Source organism: Phallusia mammillata, unplaced genomic scaffold (assembly GCF_965637545.1).
Source record: "Phallusia mammillata unplaced genomic scaffold, kaPhaMamm4.hap1.1 HAP1_SCAFFOLD_95, whole genome shotgun sequence".
NCBI classification, from domain to species: domain Eukaryota; kingdom Metazoa; phylum Chordata; class Ascidiacea; order Phlebobranchia; family Ascidiidae; genus Phallusia; species Phallusia mammillata.
In genome coordinates this window covers 23,899-41,853 of record NW_027648849.1, presented here as the reverse complement: position 1 = coordinate 41,853, position 17,955 = coordinate 23,899, and the positions used below count along the sequence as shown (strand labels likewise).

Genomic DNA, 17,955 nt, shown 5'->3' with positions numbered 1-17,955 from the left:
GCCCAATATACAAGCCGTCCTTCTGCCAAAGAAGACCTCCAAGAAAGCCTAAATCGACGCCCCTGTCTCGTCTCGTACGTGATGCAAAACAGAAACGGCTCTTTTCAGAGCCACTCGATTTTTCGCAAAAGAGTTTGACGTGCTGTGCCCGCACCCTGGTTGCTTTCATATATCCGCTTGCGCTTCAGCGGCCCTGTCTGTTCGTTTTTTTACTCCTATTGCCCGACGCGAGCAACGAAATTACCGTTCGCCCACCTTACTGCGGACAAATACAAGTCAAGTATCTCTTTCACTGGCATTTAGGTGGCTCTGAAAAGAGCCGTTTGTGTTGTTGATTGCGCCGATGCCCCTATTTACGCGCGCTCTCCGCGGATGCGCCGAGCGAGCTGGATGTCCTTTGGCATGATGGTGACGCGCTTGGCGTGGATCGCGCACAAGTTGGTGTCCTCAAAGAGGCCGACCAGGTAGGCTTCGCTGGCTTCCTGCAGAGCCATCACGGCGCTGCTCTGGAAGCGCAGGTCGGTCTTGAAGTCCTGTGCGATCTCGCGCACCAGCCTCTGGAAGGGCAGCTTGCGGATGAGAAGTTCGGTCGACTTCTGGTAACGCCTAATCTCACGGAGGGCCACAGTTCCTGGCCTGTACCGATGGGGCTTCTTCACGCCCCCGGTAGCCGGCGCGCTCTTGCGAGCGGCCTTGGTGGCCAGTTGCTTACGTGGCGCCTTGCCTCCGGTCGACTTGCGAGCTGTTTGCTTGGTACGTGCCATTCTGCTGTCTTTTGTCTTTTTGCTCTTAGTACGGTGCTGCTGCTTCGGATGCTGCTGTCAGACTGATGAACCGGCAGTGTTCGGTCCGCGTTATATACCTTCGTGGACTCACGCCTATTGGTTTGCGAAAATTCAACTCGACCAATCAGACCTTTGATCTCGCCGCATCGGCAAAGCGGCCGCGAAACGAGGGATTTTTTTATTGGCGCAAAAATAACATCTATCGCCGCTCGTTGCCGGCTAATCAACACGAGGCCCGAGCCACTCGGCCCTTACAAATTCTCTCCCGATAAGTATGAGTGGCCCTGAAAAGGGCCGATTTTGTTGCTGCCGTTGCCGATGATTGGAAGGTGCCTAGCCTCCGAAGCCGTACAGGGTTCGTCCCTGGCGTTTCAAGGCATAGACGACGTCCAAGGCCGTGACGGTCTTCCTTTTGGCGTGCTCGGTGTAAGTGACAGCGTCGCGGATCACGTTCTCGAGAAAGACCTTCAGTACGCCGCGTGTCTCCTCGTAGATGAGACCCGAAATTCGCTTGACTCCACCACGACGGGCAAGACGTCTGATCGCAGGCTTGGTGATGCCCTGGATGTTGTCACGCAGCACCTTCCTGTGCCTCTTCGCGCCTCCCTTTCCCAATCCTTTGCCACCTTTTCCGCGTCCTGACATGTTTGCGTAGTTGCTGCTTGCTTGCGTAGTCTAAAGCGACTGTGCCGCATTCTGCGCGCCTCCCAGTTATATAGTGCCAAAACGAATATCAGCGAAGCAAGTATGTGCAACATGTCCGCATTCGGCGCACTAGAGCACAATGCTTGTTAACTGGTCGGAACAGTTAAAAGGGCTTAGTGCGGCTTGCGCGCGAAAACTTCATTTTCTCTTTGCGAAAGTGTGGGTGGCCCTGAAAAGAGCCGTTTGTGTTGAGCGGGGATCTCTACGCCGCTCCGCTCTACTTCTTGGTTGCCTTTTTGGCGGCAGGCTTTTTAGCCTGCTTCTTGGCCGCCGGTTTTTTCGACTTCACAGCAGTCTTCTTGGGTGATTTCTTTGCCGCCGGGGTCTTTTTCGCTTGCTTGACCGCCTTCTTGGGTGACGACTTCTTGCCTGCCGCCGCCTTCTTGGTGGCCGTTTGTTTGGCCGCCGGTTTCTTTTTGGGGGACTTCTTTGCATCCTTCTTGGCGGCGGGCTTTTTGGCTGCGGCCTGCTTGGGCTTATCCGCCTTCTTTGCGGCTGCCTTGGGCTTCTTCTTCTTGCCCTCGCCGGCCTGCGGTTTCACGAGCTTGAAGGAGCCGGACGCACCCTTGCTACCCCTGGTGTTTAACAACTGACCCTTTGAGGAAAGACGACGCAGCGCCTGCCTGATGTGGTGGTCGGCCCCGTCACCCACCTTGTAGTTGGCCTTGATGTACTTGGCGATCGCCTGGCGCGACGAGCCACTCCTGTCCTTTAGCTGCGTAATGGCAGCGTTGATCATCACCTGGTAGGTGGGGTGCGCCTTGGGCGCGACTGCCTTTTTGCTGGCCTGCTTCTTTCCTGCGCTCTTTGAGTCGGACATAGTGTCGTTGCTTCTGACTGGTTGACTGACAGAACAAAATGAAGTTTGCCGGGCAAGCGGCGTCGACGCCTATTTGTATGGCCTGGCCGCACTAACGCGAAACGACGTTTTGGAAGGCTCGCCGACGGGTGCGGGTGAAACTTGCAGTTTGTGCTTGAATCGCCTAAACGCGGGCCTGCCCCAGTGAGGCCCCAGGTCGCTCGGCATCGGCTTGTGCCCTGTGGTGCAGTGCGACGCTCAGGTCGCACGCCAGCGCAATTAGCGACCCGCACCGCGCCGGCGTGCTCCACGGGGGGCATCAGAGCGAGGCGTTGAGCTGTGTGAGACGCCTAGTCGAGTGTGCGCGTGGCCTAAATCCGGCTGCGGGCCCAAACAGGTTTGTTCACGGCAAGCCTGGTTTGTCACAAAAGTGGAGCCGAAGCGCCCCGGAGGTCGTGACACCCGGCGCCGTCCGCTGCTGTCGTGTGGGGTGAACTGTTGGGACCGCCAAGCCTGGGGGTTAGTACAGGTCGGACAGGGCGCCTGCGCAGCAGGGGGCAAGCTAGGCAGGTCAGTGAGCGGCCTGAAAGCGAAGCGGAATGCGAGTTTGGTTTTTACTTTGGCTCGTCGCTCCTTCACAGATCAGTGGGTTCCATTTATTATGTTTTCACACCACAGGGGATTACCAACACACAAGACTAGAAACAGTTTACGTTATGAGTGAATGTTTGAGAGCCTGCATCTCGGCTTTGCGGCGAGCAAAAAATTGTGTGACTTTTACAAATTGATTAGCATTAGCGCCAGTTAATTATGTAAGTATTAATGAATTTGTTGCAAAATCCTTCGCGGTCCGGGGCCTTTCCCGTCGGGTTGTTTTTCAGTTGCGGTCCGGTGGTGGAAGGATCGTAGATCGGCGGGTGGAACTTTTCGAGTTTTTCGAGTAGCACAAGCTGGCAGCGCTCTAGTTTTGCTTGTGATTTTGGTATTTCTCTGGCTGCTGTGGAGCATTTATTGGTGTATTTATTTGTTATTTTTGGCGGGCGCGGAAAAGCAGACGAATCATTGGCCTAAACGTCGGCAGAGAAAAAAAAACACGCAAAGGGCGCTTTCCCGCGGGCCAGTCAGTAGGCTAGTGGCGCTTTAGTGTGGGCAAATACATTTTTCGGTGTTTCGTGGTGAATTGGCTGGGACCAAAACGAGGAAAAACTACAACGGCAAGAAATCGGCAAATGACTTTAACCAGGCCGCCTTTCGGCCGTTGCAATTCTCTCTTTGAACGATCGGGTGGCTCTGAAAAGAGCCGTTTTTTGGGGCAAGGGCGGCGATGACCTCGCTCGGGTGATGAAGCCCCCCGCGGCGCTTGCTTTGGTGCTTACTTGGAGCTGGTGTACTTGGTAACGGCCTTGGTGCCTTCGGACACTGCGTGCTTGGCCAATTCGCCGGGCAGGAGCAGACGGACTGAGGTCTGGATCTCGCGGCTGCTAATAGTCCGTCGCTTGTTGTAGAGCGACAGGCGGGAAGCTTCGCCAGCAATGCGCTCGAACACGTCGTTGACGAACGAGTTCATGATGTTCATCGCTTTGCTTGAGATGCCGGTGTCTGGGTGTACCTGCTTCAGAACCTTGTAAATGTAGATGCTGAAGGTCTCGCGTCTGCGCTTTCGGCGCTTTTTGGTCTTGTCGGCCGGCGCGGCCTTCTTCACTGCCTTCTTAGTTCCTTTGCTGGCTGCCATGCTGTGCTGCCTCAGTTTAGCCTACGATCACTGCTGGTACTGAAGGTCAAAATAACGAACTAAACGCATTTCCCGCCACCGCTCGGTTTTATAAACATTTGCATGCAAATAAAGCGTCAAATCTCTTAAGAGGCGACGCTCCTCAAGAGCATGAAGGAAACAATAACTGTAGGAGCGACTGTGGTCGAATTTCATTCGCACGTGACGGAAATGCGAGAGAATTTCGACAAGGGCATGAGCTATAAGAGCGAAGATCCGTTACTCGCGGGCATTCAGTCGATTTGTTGTGTGTCAGTAACATAGTCCAGCAACAACCAGAAGTATGTCAGGACGTGGAAAAGGTGGCGGTAAGTCCAAGGCAAAGCCAAAGAGCAGATCGTCGCGCGCTGGGCTGCAGTTCCCAGTCGGTCGTGTGCACAGATTGTTGCGCAACGGCAACTACTCGGACCGGGTGGGAGCTGGTGCGCCCGTGTATCTGGCCGCGGTGCTTGAATACCTTAGCGCCGAGGTTCTCGAGTTGGCCGGCAACGCAGCCCGCGACAACAAGAAGACCCGCATCATCCCGCGCCACTTGCAGTTGGCCATCCGCAACGACGAGGAGCTGAACAAGCTGCTCAGCGGAGTCACCGTTGCGCAGGGCGGCGTCCTACCCAATATCCAGGCCGTCCTTCTGCCAAAGAAGACCTCCAAGAAAGCCTAAATCGGCGCCCGGCCAAGTACGTGGCGCGAAGCAAAAACGGCTCTTTTCAGAGCCACCTTCTTTATTCGCAAAAGAGTTTATCCCCGCCCCTTCGCATTTCGCGACGCCCATGAATTGCACAAGAAAAAGAAATAGGGTACATTCGATATAATATCCCCAATTCCAGACATTTCAACGATTTTTACATAAATTTGGCGTCATCCTTTAATTTTTCGGTCAGGCTAAAAATAAAACTCTGCACCAATCGAAATTTTATGAACTATGGGTACCGAAATTGTTCGATGCTTTTGGGACAAAAGGCCAACACACCAGCAGCAGCAAAGCGGTTTTTAGCAACTTGACATTCGCCAAAACTGTAGCACGGTCCAAAACAGCCGTTTCGGCCGTCGCAATTCCCTTTTTAAGTACTGAGGTGGCTCTGAAAAGAGCCGTTTTCGATCAAGCCCCGCGCCGCGCTTACTTGGAGCTGGTGTATTTGGTCACGGCTTTGGTGCCTTCGGACACTGCGTGCTTGGCCAATTCGCCGGGCAGGAGCAGACGGACTGAGGTCTGGATCTCGCGGCTGCTGATGGTCGATCGTTTGTTGTAGAGCGACAGTCGTGAGGCCTCGGCGGCAATGCGCTCGAACACGTCGTTGACGAACGAGTTCATGATGCCCATCGCTTTGCTTGAGATACCGGTGTCCGGGTGCACTTGCTTCAGAACCTTGTAAATGTAGATGCTGAAGGTCTCGTGTCTGCGCTTTCGGCGCTTCTTGGTCTTGTCGGCCGGTGCGGCCTTCTTCACGGCTTTTTTAGTTCCTTTGCTGGCTGCCATGCTGTCTTGCCTTAGGTTTGTCTTGTCCGACGGCGAGCTGTGCTAAAACTCAACGTTAAAATAACGAACTGGACGCTTTTCCCGCCACCGCCCGATTTTATAAACACTCGTATGTAAATGAAACATCAAACCTCCTCAGACGCGGCGCCTCTGAGAGCAACAAGGAAACAATAGCTGTACGAGCGACGGTGGTCGAGTTTTATTCGCACGTGACGGAAATGCGAGAGAATTTCGACAAAGGCACGAGCTATAAAAGCGAACAGACGCATTTTGCAGGCATTTGACCGACGTTTGTCAGTTACTCAGTCAAAAACAGTCAACAAACTACCAGCACTATGTCAGGACGTGGTAAAGGTGGCGGCAAATCCAAGGCAAAGCCCAAAAGCAGATCGTCGCGCGCTGGCCTGCAGTTTCCAGTCGGTCGTGTGCACAGGCTTTTGCGCAACGGTAACTACTCGGACCGCGTGGGAGCTGGCGCGCCCGTCTATCTGGCCGCAGTGCTCGAATACCTAAGCGCCGAGGTGCTGGAATTGGCCGGCAACGCAGCCCGCGACAACAAGAAGACCCGCATCATCCCGCGCCACTTGCAGTTGGCCATCCGCAACGACGAGGAGCTGAACAAGCTGCTCAGCGGTGTCACCGTTGCCCAGGGCGGCGTCCTGCCCAATATACAAGCCGTCCTTCTGCCAAAGAAGACCTCCAAGAAAGCCTAAATCGACGCCCCTGTCTCGTCTCGTACGTGATGCAAAACAGAAACGGCTCTTTTCAGAGCCACTCGATTTTTCGCAAAAGAGTTTGACGTGCTGTGCCCGCACCCTGGTTGCTTTCATATATCCGCTTGCGCTTCAGCGGCCCTGTCTGTTCGTTTTTTTACTCCTATTGCCCGACGCGAGCAACGAAATTACCGTTCGCCCACCTTACTGCGGACAAATACAAGTCAAGTATCTCTTTCACTGGCATTTAGGTGGCTCTGAAAAGAGCCGTTTGTGTTGTTGATTGCGCCGATGCCCCTATTTACGCGCGCTCTCCGCGGATGCGCCGAGCGAGCTGGATGTCCTTTGGCATGATGGTGACGCGCTTGGCGTGGATCGCGCACAAGTTGGTGTCCTCAAAGAGGCCGACCAGGTAGGCTTCGCTGGCTTCCTGCAGAGCCATCACGGCGCTGCTCTGGAAGCGCAGGTCGGTCTTGAAGTCCTGTGCGATCTCGCGCACCAGCCTCTGGAAGGGCAGCTTGCGGATGAGAAGTTCGGTCGACTTCTGGTAACGCCTAATCTCACGGAGGGCCACAGTTCCTGGCCTGTACCGATGGGGCTTCTTCACGCCCCCGGTAGCCGGCGCGCTCTTGCGAGCGGCCTTGGTGGCCAGTTGCTTACGTGGCGCCTTGCCTCCGGTCGACTTGCGAGCTGTTTGCTTGGTACGTGCCATTCTGCTGTCTTTTGTCTTTTTGCTCTTAGTACGGTGCTGCTGCTTCGGATGCTGCTGTCAGACTGATGAACCGGCAGTGTTCGGTCCGCGTTATATACCTTCGTGGACTCACGCCTATTGGTTTGCGAAAATTCAACTCGACCAATCAGACCTTTGATCTCGCCGCATCGGCAAAGCGGCCGCGAAACGAGGGATTTTTTTATTGGCGCAAAAATAACATCTATCGCCGCTCGTTGCCGGCTAATCAACACGAGGCCCGAGCCACTCGGCCCTTACAAATTCTCTCCCGATAAGTATGAGTGGCCCTGAAAAGGGCCGATTTTGTTGCTGCCGTTGCCGATGATTGGAAGGTGCCTAGCCTCCGAAGCCGTACAGGGTTCGTCCCTGGCGTTTCAAGGCATAGACGACGTCCAAGGCCGTGACGGTCTTCCTTTTGGCGTGCTCGGTGTAAGTGACAGCGTCGCGGATCACGTTCTCGAGAAAGACCTTCAGTACGCCGCGTGTCTCCTCGTAGATGAGACCCGAAATTCGCTTGACTCCACCACGACGGGCAAGACGTCTGATCGCAGGCTTGGTGATGCCCTGGATGTTGTCACGCAGCACCTTCCTGTGCCTCTTCGCGCCTCCCTTTCCCAATCCTTTGCCACCTTTTCCGCGTCCTGACATGTTTGCGTAGTTGCTGCTTGCTTGCGTAGTCTAAAGCGACTGTGCCGCATTCTGCGCGCCTCCCAGTTATATAGTGCCAAAACGAATATCAGCGAAGCAAGTATGTGCAACATGTCCGCATTCGGCGCACTAGAGCACAATGCTTGTTAACTGGTCGGAACAGTTAAAAGGGCTTAGTGCGGCTTGCGCGCGAAAACTTCATTTTCTCTTTGCGAAAGTGTGGGTGGCCCTGAAAAGAGCCGTTTGTGTTGAGCGGGGATCTCTACGCCGCTCCGCTCTACTTCTTGGTTGCCTTTTTGGCGGCAGGCTTTTTAGCCTGCTTCTTGGCCGCCGGTTTTTTCGACTTCACAGCAGTCTTCTTGGGTGATTTCTTTGCCGCCGGGGTCTTTTTCGCTTGCTTGACCGCCTTCTTGGGTGACGACTTCTTGCCTGCCGCCGCCTTCTTGGTGGCCGTTTGTTTGGCCGCCGGTTTCTTTTTGGGGGACTTCTTTGCATCCTTCTTGGCGGCGGGCTTTTTGGCTGCGGCCTGCTTGGGCTTATCCGCCTTCTTTGCGGCTGCCTTGGGCTTCTTCTTCTTGCCCTCGCCGGCCTGCGGTTTCACGAGCTTGAAGGAGCCGGACGCACCCTTGCTACCCCTGGTGTTTAACAACTGACCCTTTGAGGAAAGACGACGCAGCGCCTGCCTGATGTGGTGGTCAGCCCCGTCACCCACCTTGTAGTTGGCCTTGATGTACTTGGCGATCGCCTGGCGCGACGAGCCACTCCTGTCCTTTAGCTGCGTAATGGCAGCGTTGATCATCACCTGGTAGGTGGGGTGCGCCTTGGGCGCGACTGCCTTTTTGCTGGCCTGCTTCTTTCCTGCGCTCTTTGAGTCGGACATAGTGTCGTTGCTTCTGACTGGTTGACTGACAGAACAAAATGAAGTTTGCCGGGCAAGCGGCGTCGACGCCTATTTGTATGGCCTGGCCGCACTAACGCGAAACGACGTTTTGGAAGGCTCGCCGACGGGTGCGGGTGAAACTTGCAGTTTGTGCTTGAATCGCCTAAACGCGGGCCTGCCCCAGTGAGGCCCCAGGTCGCTCGGCATCGGCTTGTGCCCTGTGGTGCAGTGCGACGCTCAGGTCGCACGCCAGCGCAATTAGCGACCCGCACCGCGCCGGCGTGCTCCACGGGGGGCATCAGAGCGAGGCGTTGAGCTGTGTGAGACGCCTAGTCGAGTGTGCGCGTGGCCTAAATCCGGCTGCGGGCCCAAACAGGTTTGTTCACGGCAAGCCTGGTTTGTCACAAAAGTGGAGCCGAAGCGCCCCGGAGGTCGTGACACCCGGCGCCGTCCGCTGCTGTCGTGTGGGGTGAACTGTTGGGACCGCCAAGCCTGGGGGTTAGTACAGGTCGGACAGGGCGCCTGCGCAGCAGGGGGCAAGCTAGGCAGGTCAGTGAGCGGCCTGAAAGCGAAGCGGAATGCGAGTTTGGTTTTTACTTTGGCTCGTCGCTCCTTCACAGATCAGTGGGTTCCATTTATTATGTTTTCACACCACAGGGGATTACCAACACACAAGACTAGAAACAGTTTACGTTATGAGTGAATGTTTGAGAGCCTGCATCTCGGCTTTGCGGCGAGCAAAAAATTGTGTGACTTTTACAAATTGATTAGCATTAGCGCCAGTTAATTATGTAAGTATTAATGAATTTGTTGCAAAATCCTTCGCGGTCCGGGGCCTTTCCCGTCGGGTTGTTTTTCAGTTGCGGTCCGGTGGTGGAAGGATCGTAGATCGGCGGGTGGAACTTTTCGAGTTTTTCGAGTAGCACAAGCTGGCAGCGCTCTAGTTTTGCTTGTGATTTTGGTATTTCTCTGGCTGCTGTGGAGCATTTATTGGTGTATTTATTTGTTATTTTTGGCGGGCGCGGAAAAGCAGACGAATCATTGGCCTAAACGTCGGCAGAGAAAAAAAAACACGCAAAGGGCGCTTTCCCGCGGGCCAGTCAGTAGGCTAGTGGCGCTTTAGTGTGGGCAAATACATTTTTCGGTGTTTCGTGGTGAATTGGCTGGGACCAAAACGAGGAAAAACTACAACGGCAAGAAATCGGCAAATGACTTTAACCAGGCCGCCTTTCGGCCGTTGCAATTCTCTCTTTGAACGATCGGGTGGCTCTGAAAAGAGCCGTTTTTTGGGGCAAGGGCGGCGATGACCTCGCTCGGGTGATGAAGCCCCCCGCGGCGCTTGCTTTGGTGCTTACTTGGAGCTGGTGTACTTGGTAACGGCCTTGGTGCCTTCGGACACTGCGTGCTTGGCCAATTCGCCGGGCAGGAGCAGACGGACTGAGGTCTGGATCTCGCGGCTGCTAATAGTCCGTCGCTTGTTGTAGAGCGACAGGCGGGAAGCTTCGCCAGCAATGCGCTCGAACACGTCGTTGACGAACGAGTTCATGATGTTCATCGCTTTGCTTGAGATGCCGGTGTCTGGGTGTACCTGCTTCAGAACCTTGTAAATGTAGATGCTGAAGGTCTCGCGTCTGCGCTTTCGGCGCTTTTTGGTCTTGTCGGCCGGCGCGGCCTTCTTCACTGCCTTCTTAGTTCCTTTGCTGGCTGCCATGCTGTGCTGCCTCAGTTTAGCCTACGATCACTGCTGGTACTGAAGGTCAAAATAACGAACTAAACGCATTTCCCGCCACCGCTCGGTTTTATAAACATTTGCATGCAAATAAAGCGTCAAATCTCTTAAGAGGCGACGCTCCTCAAGAGCATGAAGGAAACAATAACTGTAGGAGCGACTGTGGTCGAATTTCATTCGCACGTGACGGAAATGCGAGAGAATTTCGACAAGGGCATGAGCTATAAGAGCGAAGATCCGTTACTCGCGGGCATTCAGTCGATTTGTTGTGTGTCAGTAACATAGTCCAGCAACAACCAGAAGTATGTCAGGACGTGGAAAAGGTGGCGGTAAGTCCAAGGCAAAGCCAAAGAGCAGATCGTCGCGCGCTGGGCTGCAGTTCCCAGTCGGTCGTGTGCACAGATTGTTGCGCAACGGCAACTACTCGGACCGGGTGGGAGCTGGTGCGCCCGTGTATCTGGCCGCGGTGCTTGAATACCTTAGCGCCGAGGTTCTCGAGTTGGCCGGCAACGCAGCCCGCGACAACAAGAAGACCCGCATCATCCCGCGCCACTTGCAGTTGGCCATCCGCAACGACGAGGAGCTGAACAAGCTGCTCAGCGGAGTCACCGTTGCGCAGGGCGGCGTCCTACCCAATATCCAGGCCGTCCTTCTGCCAAAGAAGACCTCCAAGAAAGCCTAAATCGGCGCCCGGCCAAGTACGTGGCGCGAAGCAAAAACGGCTCTTTTCAGAGCCACCTTCTTTATTCGCAAAAGAGTTTATCCCCGCCCCTTCGCATTTCGCGACGCCCATGAATTGCACAAGAAAAAGAAATAGGGTACATTCGATATAATATCCCCAATTCCAGACATTTCAACGATTTTTACATAAATTTGGCGTCATCCTTTAATTTTTCGGTCAGGCTAAAAATAAAACTCTGCACCAATCGAAATTTTATGAACTATGGGTACCGAAATTGTTCGATGCTTTTGGGACAAAAGGCCAACACACCAGCAGCAGCAAAGCGGTTTTTAGCAACTTGACATTCGCCAAAACTGTAGCACGGTCCAAAACAGCCGTTTCGGCCGTCGCAATTCCCTTTTTAAGTACTGAGGTGGCTCTGAAAAGAGCCGTTTTCGATCAAGCCCCGCGCCGCGCTTACTTGGAGCTGGTGTATTTGGTCACGGCTTTGGTGCCTTCGGACACTGCGTGCTTGGCCAATTCGCCGGGCAGGAGCAGACGGACTGAGGTCTGGATCTCGCGGCTGCTGATGGTCGATCGTTTGTTGTAGAGCGACAGTCGTGAGGCCTCGGCGGCAATGCGCTCGAACACGTCGTTGACGAACGAGTTCATGATGCCCATCGCTTTGCTTGAGATACCGGTGTCCGGGTGCACTTGCTTCAGAACCTTGTAAATGTAGATGCTGAAGGTCTCGTGTCTGCGCTTTCGGCGCTTCTTGGTCTTGTCGGCCGGTGCGGCCTTCTTCACGGCTTTTTTAGTTCCTTTGCTGGCTGCCATGCTGTCTTGCCTTAGGTTTGTCTTGTCCGACGGCGAGCTGTGCTAAAACTCAACGTTAAAATAACGAACTGGACGCTTTTCCCGCCACCGCCCGATTTTATAAACACTCGTATGTAAATGAAACATCAAACCTCCTCAGACGCGGCGCCTCTGAGAGCAACAAGGAAACAATAGCTGTACGAGCGACGGTGGTCGAGTTTTATTCGCACGTGACGGAAATGCGAGAGAATTTCGACAAAGGCACGAGCTATAAAACCGAACAGACGCATTTTGCAGGCATTTGACCGACGTTTGTCAGTTACTCAGTCAAAAACAGTCAACAAACTACCAGCACTATGTCAGGACGTGGTAAAGGTGGCGGCAAATCCAAGGCAAAGCCCAAAAGCAGATCGTCGCGCGCTGGCCTGCAGTTTCCAGTCGGTCGTGTGCACAGGCTTTTGCGCAACGGTAACTACTCGGACCGCGTGGGAGCTGGCGCGCCCGTCTATCTGGCCGCAGTGCTCGAATACCTAAGCGCCGAGGTGCTGGAATTGGCCGGCAACGCAGCCCGCGACAACAAGAAGACCCGCATCATCCCGCGCCACTTGCAGTTGGCCATCCGCAACGACGAGGAGCTGAACAAGCTGCTCAGCGGTGTCACCGTTGCCCAGGGCGGCGTCCTGCCCAATATACAAGCCGTCCTTCTGCCAAAGAAGACCTCCAAGAAAGCCTAAATCGACGCCCCTGTCTCGTCTCGTACGTGATGCAAAACAGAAACGGCTCTTTTCAGAGCCACTCGATTTTTCGCAAAAGAGTTTGACGTGCTGTGCCCGCACCCTGGTTGCTTTCATATATCCGCTTGCGCTTCAGCGGCCCTGTCTGTTCGTTTTTTTACTCCTATTGCCCGACGCGAGCAACGAAATTACCGTTCGCCCACCTTACTGCGGACAAATACAAGTCAAGTATCTCTTTCACTGGCATTTAGGTGGCTCTGAAAAGAGCCGTTTGTGTTGTTGATTGCGCCGATGCCCCTATTTACGCGCGCTCTCCGCGGATGCGCCGAGCGAGCTGGATGTCCTTTGGCATGATGGTGACGCGCTTGGCGTGGATCGCGCACAAGTTGGTGTCCTCAAAGAGGCCGACCAGGTAGGCTTCGCTGGCTTCCTGCAGAGCCATCACGGCGCTGCTCTGGAAGCGCAGGTCGGTCTTGAAGTCCTGTGCGATCTCGCGCACCAGCCTCTGGAAGGGCAGCTTGCGGATGAGAAGTTCGGTCGACTTCTGGTAACGCCTAATCTCACGGAGGGCCACAGTTCCTGGCCTGTACCGATGGGGCTTCTTCACGCCCCCGGTAGCCGGCGCGCTCTTGCGAGCGGCCTTGGTGGCCAGTTGCTTACGTGGCGCCTTGCCTCCGGTCGACTTGCGAGCTGTTTGCTTGGTACGTGCCATTCTGCTGTCTTTTGTCTTTTTGCTCTTAGTACGGTGCTGCTGCTTCGGATGCTGCTGTCAGACTGATGAACCGGCAGTGTTCGGTCCGCGTTATATACCTTCGTGGACTCACGCCTATTGGTTTGCGAAAATTCAACTCGACCAATCAGACCTTTGATCTCGCCGCATCGGCAAAGCGGCCGCGAAACGAGGGATTTTTTTATTGGCGCAAAAATAACATCTATCGCCGCTCGTTGCCGGCTAATCAACACGAGGCCCGAGCCACTCGGCCCTTACAAATTCTCTCCCGATAAGTATGAGTGGCCCTGAAAAGGGCCGATTTTGTTGCTGCCGTTGCCGATGATTGGAAGGTGCCTAGCCTCCGAAGCCGTACAGGGTTCGTCCCTGGCGTTTCAAGGCATAGACGACGTCCAAGGCCGTGACGGTCTTCCTTTTGGCGTGCTCGGTGTAAGTGACAGCGTCGCGGATCACGTTCTCGAGAAAGACCTTCAGTACGCCGCGTGTCTCCTCGTAGATGAGACCCGAAATTCGCTTGACTCCACCACGACGGGCAAGACGTCTGATCGCAGGCTTGGTGATGCCCTGGATGTTGTCACGCAGCACCTTCCTGTGCCTCTTCGCGCCTCCCTTTCCCAATCCTTTGCCACCTTTTCCGCGTCCTGACATGTTTGCGTAGTTGCTGCTTGCTTGCGTAGTCTAAAGCGACTGTGCCGCATTCTGCGCGCCTCCCAGTTATATAGTGCCAAAACGAATATCAGCGAAGCAAGTATGTGCAACATGTCCGCATTCGGCGCACTAGAGCACAATGCTTGTTAACTGGTCGGAACAGTTAAAAGGGCTTAGTGCGGCTTGCGCGCGAAAACTTCATTTTCTCTTTGCGAAAGTGTGGGTGGCCCTGAAAAGAGCCGTTTGTGTTGAGCGGGGATCTCTACGCCGCTCCGCTCTACTTCTTGGTTGCCTTTTTGGCGGCAGGCTTTTTAGCCTGCTTCTTGGCCGCCGGTTTTTTCGACTTCACAGCAGTCTTCTTGGGTGATTTCTTTGCCGCCGGGGTCTTTTTCGCTTGCTTGACCGCCTTCTTGGGTGACGACTTCTTGCCTGCCGCCGCCTTCTTGGTGGCCGTTTGTTTGGCCGCCGGTTTCTTTTTGGGGGACTTCTTTGCATCCTTCTTGGCGGCGGGCTTTTTGGCTGCGGCCTGCTTGGGCTTATCCGCCTTCTTTGCGGCTGCCTTGGGCTTCTTCTTCTTGCCCTCGCCGGCCTGCGGTTTCACGAGCTTGAAGGAGCCGGACGCACCCTTGCTACCCCTGGTGTTTAACAACTGACCCTTTGAGGAAAGACGACGCAGCGCCTGCCTGATGTGGTGGTCGGCCCCGTCACCCACCTTGTAGTTGGCCTTGATGTACTTGGCGATCGCCTGGCGCGACGAGCCACTCCTGTCCTTTAGCTGCGTAATGGCAGCGTTGATCATCACCTGGTAGGTGGGGTGCGCCTTGGGCGCGACTGCCTTTTTGCTGGCCTGCTTCTTTCCTGCGCTCTTTGAGTCGGACATAGTGTCGTTGCTTCTGACTGGTTGACTGACAGAACAAAATGAAGTTTGCCGGGCAAGCGGCGTCGACGCCTATTTGTATGGCCTGGCCGCACTAACGCGAAACGACGTTTTGGAAGGCTCGCCGACGGGTGCGGGTGAAACTTGCAGTTTGTGCTTGAATCGCCTAAACGCGGGCCTGCCCCAGTGAGGCCCCAGGTCGCTCGGCATCGGCTTGTGCCCTGTGGTGCAGTGCGACGCTCAGGTCGCACGCCAGCGCAATTAGCGACCCGCACCGCGCCGGCGTGCTCCACGGGGGGCATCAGAGCGAGGCGTTGAGCTGTGTGAGACGCCTAGTCGAGTGTGCGCGTGGCCTAAATCCGGCTGCGGGCCCAAACAGGTTTGTTCACGGCAAGCCTGGTTTGTCACAAAAGTGGAGCCGAAGCGCCCCGGAGGTCGTGACACCCGGCGCCGTCCGCTGCTGTCGTGTGGGGTGAACTGTTGGGACCGCCAAGCCTGGGGGTTAGTACAGGTCGGACAGGGCGCCTGCGCAGCAGGGGGCAAGCTAGGCAGGTCAGTGAGCGGCCTGAAAGCGAAGCGGAATGCGAGTTTGGTTTTTACTTTGGCTCGTCGCTCCTTCACAGATCAGTGGGTTCCATTTATTATGTTTTCACACCACAGGGGATTACCAACACACAAGACTAGAAACAGTTTACGTTATGAGTGAATGTTTGAGAGCCTGCATCTCGGCTTTGCGGCGAGCAAAAAATTGTGTGACTTTTACAAATTGATTAGCATTAGCGCCAGTTAATTATGTAAGTATTAATGAATTTGTTGCAAAATCCTTCGCGGTCCGGGGCCTTTCCCGTCGGGTTGTTTTTCAGTTGCGGTCCGGTGGTGGAAGGATCGTAGATCGGCGGGTGGAACTTTTCCAGTTTTTCGAGTAGCACAAGCTGGCAGCGCTCTAGTTTTGCTTGTGATTTTGGTATTTCTCTGGCTGCTGTGGAGCATTTATTGGTGTATTTATTTGTTATTTTTGGCGGGCGCGGAAAAGCAGACGAATCATTGGCCTAAACGTCGGCAGAGAAAAAAAAACACGCAAAGGGCGCTTTCCCGCGGGCCAGTCAGTAGGCTAGTGGCGCTTTAGTGTGGGCAAATACATTTTTCGGTGTTTCGTGGTGAATTGGCTGGGACCAAAACGAGGAAAAACTACAACGGCAAGAAATCGGCAAATGACTTTAACCAGGCCGCCTTTCGGCCGTTGCAATTCTCTCTTTGAACGATCGGGTGGCTCTGAAAAGAGCCGTTTTTTGGGGCAAGGGCGGCGATGACCTCGCTCGGGTGATGAAGCCCCCCGCGGCGCTTGCTTTGGTGCTTACTTGGAGCTGGTGTACTTGGTAACGGCCTTGGTGCCTTCGGACACTGCGTGCTTGGCCAATTCGCCGGGCAGGAGCAGACGGACTGAGGTCTGGATCTCGCGGCTGCTAATAGTCCGTCGCTTGTTGTAGAGCGACAGGCGGGAAGCTTCGCCAGCAATGCGCTCGAACACGTCGTTGACGAACGAGTTCATGATGTTCATCGCTTTGCTTGAGATGCCGGTGTCTGGGTGTACCTGCTTCAGAACCTTGTAAATGTAGATGCTGAAGGTCTCGCGTCTGCGCTTTCGGCGCTTTTTGGTCTTGTCGGCCGGCGCGGCCTTCTTCACTGCCTTCTTAGTTCCTTTGCTGGCTGCCATGCTGTGCTGCCTCAGTTTAGCCTACGATCACTGCTGGTACTGAAGGTCAAAATAACGAACTAAACGCATTTCCCGCCACCGCTCGGTTTTATAAACATTTGCATGCAAATAAAGCGTCAAATCTCTTAAGAGGCGACGCTCCTCAAGAGCATGAAGGAAACAATAACTGTAGGAGCGACTGTGGTTGAATTTTATTCGCACGTGACGGAAATGCGAGAGAATTTCGACAAGGGCATGAGCTATAAGAGCGAAGATCCGTTACTCGCGGGCATTCAGTCGATTTGTTGTGTGTCAGTAACATAGTCCAGCAACAACCAGAAGTATGTCAGGACGTGGAAAAGGTGGCGGTAAGTCCAAGGCAAAGCCAAAGAGCAGATCGTCGCGCGCTGGGCTGCAGTTCCCAGTCGGTCGTGTGCACAGATTGTTGCGCAACGGCAACTACTCGGACCGGGTGGGAGCTGGTGCGCCCGTGTATCTGGCCGCGGTGCTTGAATACCTTAGCGCCGAGGTTCTCGAGTTGGCCGGCAACGCAGCCCGCGACAACAAGAAGACCCGCATCATCCCGCGCCACTTGCAGTTGGCCATCCGCAACGACGAGGAGCTGAACAAGCTGCTCAGCGGAGTCACCGTTGCGCAGGGCGGCGTCCTACCCAATATCCAGGCCGTCCTTCTGCCAAAGAAGACCTCCAAGAAAGCCTAAATCGGCGCCCGGCCAAGTACGTGGCGCGAAGCAAAAACGGCTCTTTTCAGAGCCACCTTCTTTATTCGCAAAAGAGTTTATCCCCGCCCCTTCGCATTTCGCGACGCCCATGAATTGCACAAGAAAAAGAAATAGGGTACATTCGATATAATATCCCCAATTCCAGACATTTCAACGATTTTTACATAAATTTGGCGTCATCCTTTAATTTTTCGGTCAGGCTAAAAATAAAACTCTGCACCAATCGAAATTTTATGAACTATGGGTACCGAAATTGTTCGATGCTTTTGGGACAAAAGGCCAACACACCAGCAGCAGCAAAGCGGTTTTTAGCAACTTGACATTCGCCAAAACTGTAGCACGGTCCAAAACAGCCGTTTCGGCCGTCGCAATTCCCTTTTTAAGTACTGAGGTGGCTCTGAAAAGAGCCGTTTTCGATCAAGCCCCGCGCCGCGCTTACTTGGAGCTGGTGTATTTGGTCACGGCTTTGGTGCCTTCGGACACTGCGTGCTTGGCCAATTCGCCGGGCAGGAGCAGACGGACTGAGGTCTGGATCTCGCGGCTGCTGATGGTCGATCGTTTGTTGTAGAGCGACAGTCGTGAGGCCTCGGCGGCAATGCGCTCGAACACGTCGTTGACGAACGAGTTCATGATGCCCATCGCTTTGCTTGAGATACCGGTGTCCGGGTGCACTTGCTTCAGAACCTTGTAAATGTAGATGCTGAAGGTCTCGTGTCTGCGCTTTCGGCGCTTCTTGGTCTTGTCGGCCGGTGCGGCCTTCTTCACGGCTTTTTTAGTTCCTTTGCTGGCTGCCATGCTGTCTTGCCTTAGGTTTGTC

At 54.5% G+C, this 17,955-nt stretch overlaps 20 protein-coding genes across 20 annotated transcripts; 5 read left to right on the top strand and 15 right to left on the bottom strand.

The window, feature by feature from the left end:
* Positions 1-6: 6 nt before the first annotated feature.
* On the bottom strand, positions 7-839 carry LOC145207145 (histone H3). Its single transcript, XM_080078611.1, has one exon. The coding sequence runs from the start codon at positions 762-764 to the stop codon at positions 354-356; it is 411 nt and encodes a 136-aa protein (XP_079934737.1). The 5' UTR covers positions 765-839; the 3' UTR covers positions 7-353.
* A 77-nt stretch (positions 840-916) lies between these two features.
* On the bottom strand, positions 917-1,686 carry LOC145207156 (histone H4). Its single transcript, XM_080078622.1, has one exon. It carries the CDS (start codon positions 1,428-1,430, stop codon positions 1,119-1,121), a length of 312 nt encoding a protein of 103 aa, XP_079934748.1. The 5' UTR covers positions 1,431-1,686; the 3' UTR covers positions 917-1,118.
* Positions 1,653-2,386, bottom strand: LOC145207140 (uncharacterized). Its single transcript, XM_080078606.1, has one exon. It carries the CDS (start codon positions 2,308-2,310, stop codon positions 1,708-1,710), a length of 603 nt encoding a protein of 200 aa, XP_079934732.1. The 5' UTR covers positions 2,311-2,386; the 3' UTR covers positions 1,653-1,707.
* A 544-nt stretch (positions 2,387-2,930) lies between these two features.
* Positions 2,931-4,021, bottom strand: LOC145207154 (histone H2B.2-like). Its single transcript, XM_080078620.1, has one exon. It carries the CDS (start codon positions 4,019-4,021, stop codon positions 3,662-3,664), a length of 360 nt encoding a protein of 119 aa, XP_079934746.1. The 3' UTR covers positions 2,931-3,661.
* Positions 4,022-4,343: 322 nt separating this feature from the next.
* Positions 4,344-4,779, top strand: LOC145207147 (histone H2A). Its single transcript, XM_080078614.1, has one exon. It carries the CDS (start codon positions 4,344-4,346, stop codon positions 4,719-4,721), a length of 378 nt encoding a protein of 125 aa, XP_079934740.1. The 3' UTR covers positions 4,722-4,779.
* A 43-nt stretch (positions 4,780-4,822) lies between these two features.
* LOC145207150 (histone H2B.1-like) lies at positions 4,823-5,537 on the bottom strand. Its single transcript, XM_080078617.1, has one exon. It carries the CDS (start codon positions 5,535-5,537, stop codon positions 5,178-5,180), a length of 360 nt encoding a protein of 119 aa, XP_079934743.1. The 3' UTR covers positions 4,823-5,177.
* A 177-nt stretch (positions 5,538-5,714) lies between these two features.
* On the bottom strand, positions 5,715-7,037 carry LOC145207143 (histone H3). Its single transcript, XM_080078609.1, has one exon. The coding sequence runs from the start codon at positions 6,960-6,962 to the stop codon at positions 6,552-6,554; it is 411 nt and encodes a 136-aa protein (XP_079934735.1). The 5' UTR covers positions 6,963-7,037; the 3' UTR covers positions 5,715-6,551.
* Positions 5,873-6,250, top strand: LOC145207146 (histone H2A). Its single transcript, XM_080078612.1, has one exon. The coding sequence runs from the start codon at positions 5,873-5,875 to the stop codon at positions 6,248-6,250; it is 378 nt and encodes a 125-aa protein (XP_079934738.1).
* A 77-nt stretch (positions 7,038-7,114) lies between the features above and the next one.
* On the bottom strand, positions 7,115-7,886 carry LOC145207157 (histone H4). Its single transcript, XM_080078623.1, has one exon. It carries the CDS (start codon positions 7,626-7,628, stop codon positions 7,317-7,319), a length of 312 nt encoding a protein of 103 aa, XP_079934749.1. The 5' UTR covers positions 7,629-7,886; the 3' UTR covers positions 7,115-7,316.
* LOC145207142 (uncharacterized) lies at positions 7,851-8,635 on the bottom strand. Its single transcript, XM_080078608.1, has one exon. The coding sequence runs from the start codon at positions 8,506-8,508 to the stop codon at positions 7,906-7,908; it is 603 nt and encodes a 200-aa protein (XP_079934734.1). The 5' UTR covers positions 8,509-8,635; the 3' UTR covers positions 7,851-7,905.
* Positions 8,636-9,128: 493 nt separating this feature from the next.
* Positions 9,129-10,219, bottom strand: LOC145207153 (histone H2B.2-like). Its single transcript, XM_080078619.1, has one exon. It carries the CDS (start codon positions 10,217-10,219, stop codon positions 9,860-9,862), a length of 360 nt encoding a protein of 119 aa, XP_079934745.1. The 3' UTR covers positions 9,129-9,859.
* A 322-nt stretch (positions 10,220-10,541) lies between these two features.
* On the top strand, positions 10,542-10,977 carry LOC145207149 (histone H2A). Its single transcript, XM_080078616.1, has one exon. It carries the CDS (start codon positions 10,542-10,544, stop codon positions 10,917-10,919), a length of 378 nt encoding a protein of 125 aa, XP_079934742.1. The 3' UTR covers positions 10,920-10,977.
* A 43-nt stretch (positions 10,978-11,020) lies between these two features.
* Positions 11,021-11,854, bottom strand: LOC145207152 (histone H2B.1-like). Its single transcript, XM_080078618.1, has one exon. The coding sequence runs from the start codon at positions 11,733-11,735 to the stop codon at positions 11,376-11,378; it is 360 nt and encodes a 119-aa protein (XP_079934744.1). The 5' UTR covers positions 11,736-11,854; the 3' UTR covers positions 11,021-11,375.
* Positions 11,855-11,912: 58 nt separating this feature from the next.
* On the bottom strand, positions 11,913-13,235 carry LOC145207144 (histone H3). Its single transcript, XM_080078610.1, has one exon. The coding sequence runs from the start codon at positions 13,158-13,160 to the stop codon at positions 12,750-12,752; it is 411 nt and encodes a 136-aa protein (XP_079934736.1). The 5' UTR covers positions 13,161-13,235; the 3' UTR covers positions 11,913-12,749.
* LOC145207148 (histone H2A) lies at positions 12,071-12,448 on the top strand. Its single transcript, XM_080078615.1, has one exon. It carries the CDS (start codon positions 12,071-12,073, stop codon positions 12,446-12,448), a length of 378 nt encoding a protein of 125 aa, XP_079934741.1.
* A 77-nt stretch (positions 13,236-13,312) lies between the features above and the next one.
* LOC145207158 (histone H4) lies at positions 13,313-14,084 on the bottom strand. The gene has a single exon (XM_080078624.1). It carries the CDS (start codon positions 13,824-13,826, stop codon positions 13,515-13,517), a length of 312 nt encoding a protein of 103 aa, XP_079934750.1. The 5' UTR covers positions 13,827-14,084; the 3' UTR covers positions 13,313-13,514.
* On the bottom strand, positions 14,049-15,257 carry LOC145207141 (uncharacterized). The gene has a single exon (XM_080078607.1). The coding sequence runs from the start codon at positions 14,704-14,706 to the stop codon at positions 14,104-14,106; it is 603 nt and encodes a 200-aa protein (XP_079934733.1). The 5' UTR covers positions 14,707-15,257; the 3' UTR covers positions 14,049-14,103.
* A 69-nt stretch (positions 15,258-15,326) lies between these two features.
* Positions 15,327-16,582, bottom strand: LOC145207155 (histone H2B.2-like). Its single transcript, XM_080078621.1, has one exon. The coding sequence runs from the start codon at positions 16,415-16,417 to the stop codon at positions 16,058-16,060; it is 360 nt and encodes a 119-aa protein (XP_079934747.1). The 5' UTR covers positions 16,418-16,582; the 3' UTR covers positions 15,327-16,057.
* Positions 16,583-16,739: 157 nt separating this feature from the next.
* On the top strand, positions 16,740-17,175 carry LOC145207177 (histone H2A). The gene has a single exon (XM_080078643.1). The coding sequence runs from the start codon at positions 16,740-16,742 to the stop codon at positions 17,115-17,117; it is 378 nt and encodes a 125-aa protein (XP_079934769.1). The 3' UTR covers positions 17,118-17,175.
* Positions 17,176-17,218: 43 nt separating this feature from the next.
* LOC145207181 (histone H2B.1-like) lies at positions 17,219-17,933 on the bottom strand. The gene has a single exon (XM_080078648.1). The coding sequence runs from the start codon at positions 17,931-17,933 to the stop codon at positions 17,574-17,576; it is 360 nt and encodes a 119-aa protein (XP_079934774.1). The 3' UTR covers positions 17,219-17,573.
* Positions 17,934-17,955: the final 22 nt, after the last annotated feature.